General features: G+C 41.1%; 1 protein-coding gene across 4 annotated transcripts in view; it reads left to right on the forward strand.

The window, feature by feature from the left end:
- Nucleotides 1-43: 43 nt before the first annotated feature.
- The window catches only part of LOC105467451 (autophagy related 2B), an 80,842-nt gene continuing 68,124 nt past the window's right edge, over nt 44-12,761 (forward strand). For all 4 annotated transcript variants that reach the window (XR_978896.3, XM_011717057.3, XM_011717058.3 and 1 more), the window contains exon 1: nt 44-533. Coding sequence is in view for 3 of the 4 variants with exons in the window: in XM_011717057.3 (XP_011715359.2) it covers nt 372-533 (162 nt within the window). In the remaining variant the exon portion in view is untranslated. The remainder of the gene's footprint in view (nt 534-12,761) is intronic.

Consider the following 12,761-nt stretch of genomic DNA (forward strand, 5'->3'; position numbering starts at 1 on the left):
GTCCCTACAGCCGGGAACGCGCCTCGCGGATGACAACAAATTCGTCGCGCGGCGGCAGTGGAGGTGTCTGCCTCAGCCTCTGCCGCCTCCCCTCGCGCTCTCTTGCACTTTCTCTGAGCCGGTTGGGATCTCCCTCGGAAGTCCCCTGGCCTGGGGCCAGGAGGACCCCTCTGCGTCTTGCCTCCGCCAGGCCCAGCGCGAGCGGCGCGGCGCCGGCGATGGGGTCTCCCTGAGGAACTCCCGGCGCCAAACAGCGATGAAGGGGCCGCCCCAGGCTTAGGCCCCGCCGCGGCCTGGAGCCGGAGTCGCTACCCTGAGGCCGGAGCCAGCGCCACCCGCAGCCGCAGTCAGCCCAGCTGCCAGCAGTCACCATGCCTTGGCCGTTTTCGGAGTCTATCAAGAAGCGGGCCTGCCGGTACCTCCTGCAGAGGTACCTGGGCCACTTTCTGCAGGAGAAGCTGAGCCTGGAGCAGCTCAGCCTGGACTTGTACCAAGGCACCGGGTCCCTCGCCCAGGTCCCCTTGGACAAATGGGTAAGAGCTGCCGGGCAGCCAGCCGGGCGGGGCTCGCTCCCCTCTTTAGGGCGCTTTGAACCGGTGCCATCCAAGATTGGTGACAGTCATTCCCTCCTTGGGAATTGTTTGGACCCGAGTGTGGCACGGCTCAGAGAAATGTGTTAGAGTGTTGTTTAATCTGTTTAACAAGTTTGCTCTCCTGAATCACGTGTTCCGGAAACTTAACAGATGTAATGGAATCTACACTATGGGAATAATTGAGTCAGTGCTTCGGGGGGTCTGTGAAGCAGGCTCAATAGGTCCGTGGGAGGAGGTGACCAGAATTGTCCCTTGGGATGTGAGGGGCCGCAGGGTTTTGTGGCAAACAAACCCTGCCTTGTGCGATGACATTCTGGAACGATTAAGGATGAAGAGGACCTCTGGATGTCAGAATCCCTAGTTATTGGTTTTGGGTTGGCCACTTGCACACCATGTTTGCCTTGTTTGTCATCGTGCAGCGTTTGCCATCTGGAAGAAAGTTAGGTGAAGGCCTCCTGTGCCGGTTTGCCTGCTTTTGCTTGATTATATGTTTACAAGATAGGTTTGTGTACCCAGCCTGTGAATGGTCGTGTGGCCCTAGTAGTGCTGTTGAGTTATGCCTCTTTGCTTCACGTGACAGATCGTAAAAGCAGGTGTTGCAAAAGCGCTGAAGCTGCAATTTTCAGACATTTTAAAACCTGTCTTCTACTTGTCATCTAGAGGCTGTGAGTTCACTCATTGGTATACAGGTGCTTCATCTGAATTTCAACTCACCACATACAGTTGTACCTGCATTTGTGTGTTCAATGCATAATATTTTACTTAAAGTATATTCACTTTTGGGTTTGACAGGAATAGAGTGGCTTCTACCCTTTGCCCAACCCATACTTCCTTAGCCACAGAAAATCTTAAATGATGGAAATACCTTATTATGACCCTTAAGTGAATTTGTGCTAGAGACTATAAATCAGTATATAATTTTATCAGTATGTACATGACTTAAACTAGGGAGAGTACGCAAGATAGTGGAAAGAGCCCTGGTTTGAGAGCAGTAAGACCCAGTCCCTCACCAGGAGGTGAGAGTCCTACCCTTGGAGAGACTCTCCGGTCCGCCACAATTAGCCAAATGGTAATGGGACTTAGCAATTCACCTGAGTTCAGTAAACACTAATGGAGCATACACTTCATCTCTGTGTCGTATTATGGTATTGTAATGCTGTAATTCTTTAAAAAGATAGGGATTCTGATGTATATTTTTGAATTCAAGACCCATGATTCTATACTTTTTATACGGTTATGAATAGATTATCTTGAAAAAAGAGGGTTCAAGATTTATTAATGCCTTTTGTGGGTCGAAGGACTTTATATGCATTATTCTTTGATGACTTTAGCCCTATAAGGTGGGCATTAATATTTCCATTTTACAGATGGAGTTAAGCAATTTGCCCCGTCGCACATCTAGCAAGTATTACATCACATGGCCTAAGATCAAAAGAAAGGCAGTTAATGTTTATTGAGTATGTATTTATGTCAGGCATTGTAGTAGGCACTTTCATTTGTGAGGTTTTATTTAGTCCTTATGGGAAGTCAGAGGTAGTGATATTTGAATTTTATAGTTTGAGTTCAGAAGCATTGGCAAAATGATTTTTGACTAAACTTAATCTGAGGATTATGTTTTGTTCTTGATGGGTGGGTTTTGTAAACTAAAATAATGTTAAAGCATCCAGTAAACATTTCCGGTTGCTGATTTTTTATTTTCATGTGCTGTGTTGATGGTTAGGATAAATCTTGGTGTAACACTTAGATACAGCTATTCAGAGTTCTGATTCCAAATTTAGTTTATTTTGACACTTGATTTTTTTTTTTTTTGGTAGAGGATTCTCTTGCTTTGTTGCCAAGGCTGGTCTTGAACTCCTGGTTTCAAGTGGTCCTCCCACCTCTGCCTCCCAAGTGCTTAGATTACAGGCATGAGCCACAGGACCCAGCCAGATACTTGATTTTAATGACTTTCATGACTGGAAAAAAGGTACCTTCAGAGATTCATCGATCCTAATGGAAAAACTGATCCTAATTGAAGAATTGCTCTACGCCTAATGTTTCAATTCTAAATGATCAATTATGCAAAGAATTGTGTTGAACTTGGCAATGACATTCCTTTCATTCCTGATCTCAATCAGTTTTTCTGTTACTATGACTAATTGACATTGCATATATACACACAGGTTTAAAATTCAATTTTTCAAGCTCTTTGTTCAGAAGACTTAGATTGGTTGGAATAGTCTTTACATGTCTTTAAACATTTTGTAAACTATATAGATAATGACTTAAAAAATAAGCAATGTTTTTAATAGACATCGTTTTCAGCAACAAAATTATGGAACAATGGAAACATTTCCAAATACAGTTTTTCAAATGCTCTCCTCATAGTACAAGTAGTCTTTGAAAAGTGGTTGCTTTCTTACTCATTATTAAAGTGCTATCTTTATTTTGAAAAGACAGATTAAGTGTGTTTTGTTTTTTGGAAAATATCTGCTAGGGAGCATGTACCACTGATAGTCCTTGTCATAAATTCATAAACAGTCAGTGGAGAATTCTTCTCTGTGTAAAAGGAAAATGCTTATCTTTAAATCCAACCCTTACACACTTGGCCATAGGAGAGACCAGGAAACCAGAAAGTAATTGCCATTCACTGTCTCTTTACAGAGATTCTACTGTTTAAAGATCTGTTTTTATTCTGTAGAATGTATGCGGAAATGTTTCGGTGTGCAGAAGTGGAAGGAACATCCAGCTGAGGGCACCACTCTTAATCCTTCTCTGTTGTGGAACTACTAGTCTTCTCTTTGTACCAGTTTGATATATGGCCTGAAGGAAGGTGCCAGTGCCCATTTGTGTATTAAATACAAGTACAACTTTTTAATCTAAATTTGGAAAATGTAGAATGTCTCATTTTCTTCTCACATCCTTATGAATCATCTGATAATACTTTAGGATATATACATCCAGTTTTGGAGATTACTACCTTAAACGTGGCATGAAGTGGAGGGAGGAATAGAGGCAAGGGGTTTGGGATTGTTCCATCATTGGAATAGTCTGTCTAAGATGGAATAGTCTGTCTAAAGATTTCATAAACTCCTTGTCCCTAGAAGTGGTTGAAATGGCAAAATGTTGAAAGGAGGAAATTCTATTTGGGTAGGAAGTTGGATTTAATGACTCATTCCTTTTTAACTCTTTATGACTGTGCCTTTATTTTTGTTTTTTAAATGGAATTTCTTTCATTAATCGATTCAATACATTTATTGAGCTCTTAGCATGTGCCACTGTGAGGGGCTGGGGGATATAGCAGTGAACTAAACAAAGACCCTTTTCTTACACGAGCTCAAGAAGATAGACATTAACAATTTATTACACTGAGGCCTTTTATTTTATTTTATTTTTGAGACAGGCTCTCACTCTGTCACCCAGACTGGAGTGCAGTGGCATGATCTAGGCTCACTGCAGCCTCAACCTCCTTGGCTCAAGTGATCCCCCTACCTCTCCTCCCCTCCCTGCAGTAGCTGGGACTACGGGTGCTTGCCACCACACCTGGCTAATTTTTGTATTTTTTGTAGAGACGGGGTTTCGCCATGTTGCCCAGGCTGGTCTCGAACTCGTGGACTCAAGCAGTCTGCCCACGTCAGCCTCCCAAAGTGCTGGAATTACAGACATGAGCCACCTTGCCCGGCCACTGAGGCCTTTTAACTTCAGTTTAATAATGTTTCGATTGCTGCTTATATTCTCTTGGTGTTTAATAAAATCATCTTCAGTTCAAGAAACATTGATTACTGATTATTTGTCAAAGACCACCTGGAGACTAGAATGTTGCCTTCACTTTTTCTGTTTATATGCGTGAAACTCATTGATGATAATTGAAAGCAAAATGCCCTTAAACAGAAAAATAAAAAGCTCTAAAGAACTCTATAGTGGGACATTTATTTGCTGAGTAGTTCAGGTGGCTCCACTTTAAGAGTTATTTTCTTGTAGTATAGTAGTGACTAAAAAAAAAAAAAAAGAAACACTTCATAGGACTGGTGAGGAAACACTTCATAGGACTGGTGTGGAAAATGTTGCTTGAGCCAAGTAGGTTGAGAATTTTTACTACTCATATATTATAGTAGCCTTGGATTTTCACAGAATGACTGAATTTCAGGGTACCTTATGCTACAAGATACATGGGATTTTGCCTAAGTGGTTATAAGACTGGACATAAATATTACCTATTTAAACATCTTATACTTAGGGAAATTATTTTGTAGCTTAGTGGTACAGTGTAAATTCTGAAACTGTTGACTCTCCAAAACTGTTAACATTTACCAGTTTTTTTCTTTTTTTCCTTTTGTTTTTTTAGAGACAGTCTCTGTTACCCAGGCTGGAGTACAGTGGTGTGATCAGCTCCCTGCAGCCTCAAACTCATGGGTTCAAGTGATCCTCCAGTCCAGCCTCCTGAGTAGGTGGGGACTACTGGTGTACACCACCACAGCCAGTTAATTTCTTTTAATTTTTGTAGAGATGAGATTTCACTATGTTGCCCAGGCTGATCTTGACCTCCTGGGCTCAAGGGATCCTCCCACCTCAGCCCCCGCAGTTGCTGGAATTATAGGCATGAGCCACCATACCAGGCCTCTTTAATATTACTCTTCACTGCTATAATAAACCTTTCTGTATTTAGAGGTTTAAGTTTATTTCAACTTCTCTGCCACAAAATTGGGACAGAAAACTTGGTGTTTACTGAGAAGAGTTCCATCAAGTCCCGTTTCTTACATGGTTATCTAAGGTTGACAGCTCTCCACTTTACAAAGGCTAAGTCATTGTCTACATATGCTTTAAAACACTGTTAGGTTTTTAATTGTTCATTTTTAACTATAAAATTAATATATGCTCATTACAAAAAATTCAAACAGTAAAGAAATATATGAGGTATGAAGTAATAGAGCTTAATCCCATCTCTTCCAGAGATAACATATGGTACAAAAGTTTCAAACTTTTAGTTCTGGAAATACTTAATACATGAAGCAAGCAGTTCTACTTACCTTTTTAAGTATTTTATGATGGGCCATTTTTTTTAATGGAACGTGTCAGACATTCTTTAAAAAAAAAAAAAAAACAAACTTTGAAAAAAATCTGAAAAACCCAAGTAGAGGGAAGAACCTTGATGTCCGTAACTTGTGGTACCTAGTTGCTGTGAAATAGGAAATTCTAGAGAAGGAGCAGGTTTTCTCCACTGTCTGGAGTTTGGAGTGGGAGGGGAAGATTGAGATTGGATAGAGAATAAGTTTTACTATATTGATTTTTGAGGGGACTTTAGAATGTGGGGGCTTTAGAATGTGGGGACCTTAGATCCAGGTAGAGAGGCTCAGGAGGCACTGGGAAGTATAGGAAGATTGCAGTTGTGAAGATATGGGAGTTACCAGAGTATCAATAGTGAATAACACAGTGGGAAGAGATGGAACTGCACAAAGTGCATGGGTAGTAAGTAGATTAGCTTGAGAAACAAAAAAGGCTGACGATGAAACTTAGATGAACTCCAACATGTTAAGTTGCAGAGGATCAGAAAAAAGACCGAGATGGTGAAGTGTTACAGAAGTCAAGGGAAGTTAGAATTTCAAAAAGGGGGAGTGGTCCTAGGAACTAGGTAGAGATGAGAATTCAAGAAAGACGAGGACTGAATATTATTTATTGCATTTGTCATTTTAATGGTGGTTACGAGCAGTTTTAGAGGAGCTGAGGGTTAGAAAGTCACTTGTAGTTTGCAGTTTGAGTAGAAAAAATGGGGTTGATGGCTAGGGGAAACATGGAGCAAGGTAGGGGTTTTAGTTTACTTTTGAAGATAATAGTAATCATTTATTAAATACCTTCCATCTCTATATGCTGTACTGTGTGGGTGCTTTTACATACATTATCTTACTCTAAATTGGGTACTATCCATTCACTGTGAGGTTAAATAACTTACTCAAGCTTAGTATTAAACAGTGCAGCAAGATTTGAAACCTGTCTTTCTGACTTCTATATCTTTTTTTTTTTTTGTGCACCACACTGCCCCAGATTCAGAAACTTGAGCTTCTCAGACATAACAGCACTGGGTTCACCTGGGAATTTGCTGACATTCAGGCTTCTGGCTCCTTCCATACAGATTTTGGCTCTAGAAATTCAAGAATCTGCATTTTTAATAAACATCCTAGGAGATTCTGATACATGTGGTCCTTGACTGCGTTTTTAAAAGCACTTGCACTAAAGGAATGGAGAGTTTTTCCATTGTGGTTTTTTTTTTTTTTTTTTTTTTTTTTTTTTTTTTTTTGAGACGGAGTCTCGCTGTGTCACCCAGGCTGGAGTGCAGTGGCGCGATCTCGGCTCACTGCAAGCTCCGCCTCCCGGGTTTACGCCATTCTCCTGCCTCAGCCTCCGAGTAGCTGGGACTACAGGCGCCCGCCACCACGCCCGGCTAGTTTTTTGTATTTTTAGTAGAGACGGGGTTTCACCATGTTAGCCAGGATGGTCTCGATCTCCTGACTTCGTGATCCACCCGCCTCGGCCTCCCAAAGTACTGGGATTACAGGCTTGAGCCACCGCGCCCGGCCTTCCATTGTGTTTTAAAAGCTTGTTTTATGAGCCAGCCCCAAACCAGTAAGTACTACAGTAAAAAAAAAAATTATGATATGTTAACACATGATTTTGCTTAGCCTCCTGCAAAATCTTCCATTGTGAAAATACATTCCTCTTTTTCTTGTTGTGTTTCTGCAGTGATTAATTGAAGACCTTTTGCAAATTACTTAGTTCTTCTGATCCTCAATTGCTATATTTGTAAGGTAGGCACAAAAATACCTAATTCGGAGGGTTATTGTGAGGATTTAATGCAGGTATAAATGTAGGTATAAAATAGTACACTCTGGTGTCCTGTATGTAGTAGGTGCTATTTAAATGTTAATCTAAATTAGTTAATGCACTTTTTTTTTTTTTGAGACAGAGTCTTGCTCTGTCGCCCAAGCTGGAGTGCAGTGGTATGATCTCTGCTCACTGTAAGCTCCGTCTCCCGGGTTTACGCCATTCTCCTGCCTCAGCCTCCCGAATAGCTGGGACTACAGGAACCTGCCACCACGCCTGGCTATTTTTTTTGTATTTTTAGTAGAGATAGGATTTCACCATATTAGCCAGGATGGTCTCGATCTCCTGACATTGTTTTTTTTTTTTTTTTTTTTGAGACGGAGTCTGGCTCTGTCGCCCAGGCTGGAGTGCAGTGGCCGGATCTCAGCTCACTGCAAGCTCCGCCTCCCGGGTTTACGCCATTCTCCTGCCTCAGCCTCCCGAGTAGCTGGGACTACAGGCGCCCATCACCACACCTGGCTAGTTTTTTGTATTTTTTAGTAGAGACGGGGTTTCACCGTGTTAGTCAGGATGGTCTCTATCTCCTGACCTCGTGATCCGCCCGTCTCGGCCTCCCAAAGTGCTGGGATTACAGGCTTGAGCCACCGCGCCCGGCCGATCTCCTGACATTGTGATCCACCTGCCTTGGCCTCCCAAAGTGCTGGGATTACAGGCATGAGCCCCCGCATCCGGCCAGCTCATGCACATTTTTATGCTCTGTCTTATCTCGATTTGAATTCTGATGCCTTGGTTTAAACTAATAAAGATGTATTCTTTGCCTACTTAATCTATGGAACTACGTATTAAAAAGAAACATATAATTTAATGTTTGCTTTTCTTCGTATTGTCAAGCACACCTTGAGTTCCTTTACAGAGCTCATCATTGTACTAGGTAGGTACTGTGAAAGAGAACGATGGCCCACATTTGCAAAGTGTTTGCTTAGTACCAGGAACTATTAATATGTTGGTAGTTTTACATGTATTACCTCATTAATGGTCACAGTAACTCTGTGGAGTTACTATTTCTATTTTATGGAGGAGGAAATTGAGACTTGGAGATTAAGGATTTGTTCAAAGCCACCCAGCTAGCTAGCTAGTAACCTTAACATATGCTATTTTAAAGGAGTGGGCTTCTCACACCTCCAACCATCTGATCTTTGACACACCTGACAAAAACAAGCAGTGGGGAAAGGATTCCCTGATGGTGCTGGGAGAACTGGCTAGCCATATGCAGAAAATTGAAACTGGACCCCTTCCTTACACCATAAGCAAAAATCAGCTCAAGATGAATTAAAGACTTAATTATAAAACCCCAAACTATAAAAACCCTAAAAGAAAATCTAGGCAGTACCATTCAGGACATAGGCATGGGCAAAGATTTCGCAATGAAGTTGCCAAAAGCAATTGCAACAAAAGCAAAAATTGAGAAATGGTTATCTAATTAAACTAAAGAGCTTCTGCACAGGAAAAGAAACTATCATCGGAATGAACAGATGGCCTACAGAATGGGAAAACATTTTTGCAAGCTATCCATCTGACAAAGGTCTAAAATTCAACATCTACAGGGAACTTACACAAATTTACAAGAAAAAAACAACCCCATTTAAAAAGTGGGCAAAGGACATGAACAGACACTTCTCAAAAGACAACATACATGTGACCAACAAACATGAAAAAAGCTCGACATCACTATCATTAGAGAAATGCAAATCAAAACCACAATGAGATACCATCTCTCACCAGTCAAAATGGCTATTATTAAAAAGTAAACAACAACAAAAACAAAACACATGTGCTGGTGAGATTGTGGAGAAAAAGGAATGCTTTTACACTGTTGATGGGAGCGTAAATTAGTTTAACCATTGTGGAAGACAGTGTGGCGATTCCTCAAAGCCCTAGAGGCAGAAATACCATTTGACCTAGCAATCTCATTACTGGGTATATGCCCAAAGGAATATAAATTGTTCTGTTATAAAGAGATATGCACGCTTATGTTCATTGCAGCACTATTCACAATAACAAAGACATGGAATCCACCCAAATGCCCATCAGTGATAGACTGGATAAAAAAAGTGTACATATACACAATGGACTACTATGCAGCCATAAAAAGGAATGAGATCACGTCCTTTGCAGGCACATGGATGGAGCTGGAAGCCATTATCCTTGGCAAACTGATGCAGGAACAGAAAACCAAATACTGCATGTTCTCAAGTGGAAGCTGAATGATGAGAACACATGGACACATGGTGGGAACAGCACCCACTGTGGCCTGTCAGAGGGTGAGGAGTGAGAGGAGGGAGAGCATCAGGAAGAATAGCTAATGGATTCTGGGCTTAATACCTAGGTGATGGGATGATCTGTGCAGCAAACCACCATGGGATGCATTTACCTATGTAACAAACCTGGATGTACTACACATGTATCCCTGAACTTAAAAGTTGGAAAAAATAAATGAAGGAGTGGTCTTTAAACATGTTTGCTCAATTATCTCTGAAATTTAAAAAAAAAACTTCATATTCCTTGTACGTTTAAAACTGACTTTTTAAATTATAATTTTAAATAGTTGTAAAGAATAACTTCTGTTTAAATATTGATATTAAAATATAACTTTTTTCATCCAGTGGGATTTAAAAATCATACACATTATCCATTAAAAATGCTTGAACAATCTCTTCGTTAAAGTTGGAAATTTAACGTTGTATCTTTTTCCATTGAACTCCTATGTCCATTTTACTTTCTTTGCAAGATTACATTGTAATTGATACAGTTTATGCTTGTCTTTTATTGATCATGCTGTTATTTCTCTACAATAAAAACATATATAAATTGGAATTGTTTATATTAAATTTTTTTCTGTTGCCATTAGGCTTTCTTTTGCATTAAGCAAATATTTTCTTTTTTTTTTTTTTTTTTTTGAGACGGAGTCTCGCTCTGTCGCCCAGGCTGGAGTGCAGTGGCGCGATCTCAGCTCACTGCAAGCTCCGCCTCCCGGGTTCATGCCATTCTCCTGCCTCAGCCTCCCGAGTAGCTGGGACTACAGGCGCCCACAACCGCGCCCGGCTAATTTTTTTTGTATTTTTAGTAGAGACGGGGTTTCACCGTGGTCTCGATCTCCTGACCTTGTGATCCGCCCGCCTCGGCCTCCCAAAGCGCTGGGATTACAGGCGTGAGCCACCGCGCCCGGCCTAAGCAAATATTTTCTAGTGTAACATTTTAATTCCTTTAATGATTATATATATATGTATAATTTTTTTGAGACAAAGTCTTGCTGTGTCTCCCTGGCTGGAATGCAGTGGCACAGTCTTGGCTCACTGCCACCTCAGCCTCCCGGGTTCCAGCGATTCTTGTACCTCAGCCTCCCGAGTAGCTGAGACTACAGGCCCACCATGCCTGGCTAATTTTTTGGGTTTTTAGTAGAGACAGGGTTTCACCATGCTGCCCAGGCTGGTCTTGAACTCCTGAGCTCAGGCAATCTGCTCGCCTCTGCCTCTCAAAGTGCTAGGATTACAGGTGTGAGCCACCATGCCTGGCCCAGAATGTATTTTTAAATTGTTTCTTAGGGGTTGCTCTAGGGCTCACTATATTCATTTTATCAGTAACAGTAATGTGTTGCTTAACGACAGGGATATGTTCTGAGAAACGGGTTATTAGGCAGTTTTGTTGTGTGAACATCATAGAGTGTACTTGCCTAAACCCAGTGGTATAGCCTACTGTATATATAGGCTATGCAGTACAGCCTGTTGCTCCTGGGCTATACACCTGCACAGCATGTTACTGAATACTGTAGGCAAGTGTGACACAATGGTATTTGTGTATGTAAACATAGAAAAGGTATGTACGAATATGGCATAAAATAAAAAAATTTTAAAAAGATAAAAGTTGATATGGCTGTTTGGAGCACTTACCATAAATGGAGCTTGCAGGACTAGAAATTCCTCTGAGTGAGTGAGTGAGTGAATGTGAAGGCCTAGGCCATCACTCTCCACTACTGTAGACTTTATAAATACTGTATGCTTCGGCCAGACTATATTAATAAAGGCATCTTTCTTTTTCAATAATAAGTTAACCTGAGGTTACAGTAACTATAAACTTTAAAAATGTTTTTTTTTTTTTTTTTTTTTTGAGATGGAGTCTGGCTCTGTCGCCCGGGCTAGAGTGCAGTGGCCGGATCTCAGCTCACTGCAAGCTCCGCCCCCCGGGTTTACGCCATTCTCCTGCCTCAGCCTCCCGAGTAGCTAGGACTACAGGCGCCCGCCGCCTCGCCCGGCTAGTTTTTTGTATTTTTTTTAGTAGAGACGGGGTTTCACCATGTTCGCCAGGATGGTCTCGATCTCCTGACCTCGTGATCTGCCCGTCTCGGCCTCCCAAAGTGCTGGGATTACAGGCTTGAGCCACCGCGCCCGGCCTAAAAATGTTTTAAACTTTTTGTTTCTTTTGTAATAACATTTAGCTTAAACACACATTGTACAGCTATGCAAAAATATTTTTTCTTTATATTCCTATGCTATGAGCATTTTCTTTTCTATTTTTAATTTTTTTTTTTTTACTTTTTAAGCTTTTTTGTCAAAGACTAAGACACAAACACACACATTAGCCTAGGCCTACGCAGGGTCAGGATCATCAGTGTCACCGCCTTCCACCTCCACATCTTGTTCCACTGGAAGGTCTTCAGGGATGGTAACATGCATAGAGCTGTCCTCTCCTGTGATAACAATGCTTTTTTTCTGGGTACCGCCTGAAGGACCTGCCTGAGGCTGTTTTACAGTTAACATTTTTTTTTTTTAAGTAGGAGTATATTCTAAAATAATGATTAAATAGTATAGTATAGGTATTAAATACATAAGCCAGTAGCATGGTTGTTTATTATCACTCTCAAGTAATACGTACTGTATGTAACTGTTTGTGCTAGACTGGCAGAGCAAGAGGTTTATTTACACTAGCATCACCACAGACATGTGAGTAATGTGTTTTGCTATATCGCCTTATGATGGCTACGATGTCACTAGGTGATAGGAATTTTTCAGCTCCATTATAATCTTACAGGACCACTATCCTACATATGGTCTGCTGTTGACCAGATGTCCTTCTGTGATGCATAACTTTATTTCCTTCAGAAAATCATGGAGCTTTAAGTGATACTTTTCTTCTGGATTGTGTTGTAATTGCAATTATTGTTAAGTGTATAGTTGATCAAAACGGTATAAATTTATGTATTTTGATAATTAAGATCAAAACAGTATAAATTTATGCATTTTGATAATTACCCCTTTTTTTTTTTGAGACAAAGTCTTGCTCTCTCACCCAGGCTTGGGTGCAGTGGGTGATCACAGC

The sequence above is a fragment of the Macaca nemestrina genome, chromosome 7, assembly GCF_043159975.1.
Source record: "Macaca nemestrina isolate mMacNem1 chromosome 7, mMacNem.hap1, whole genome shotgun sequence".
NCBI lineage: Eukaryota > Metazoa > Chordata > Mammalia > Primates > Cercopithecidae > Macaca > Macaca nemestrina.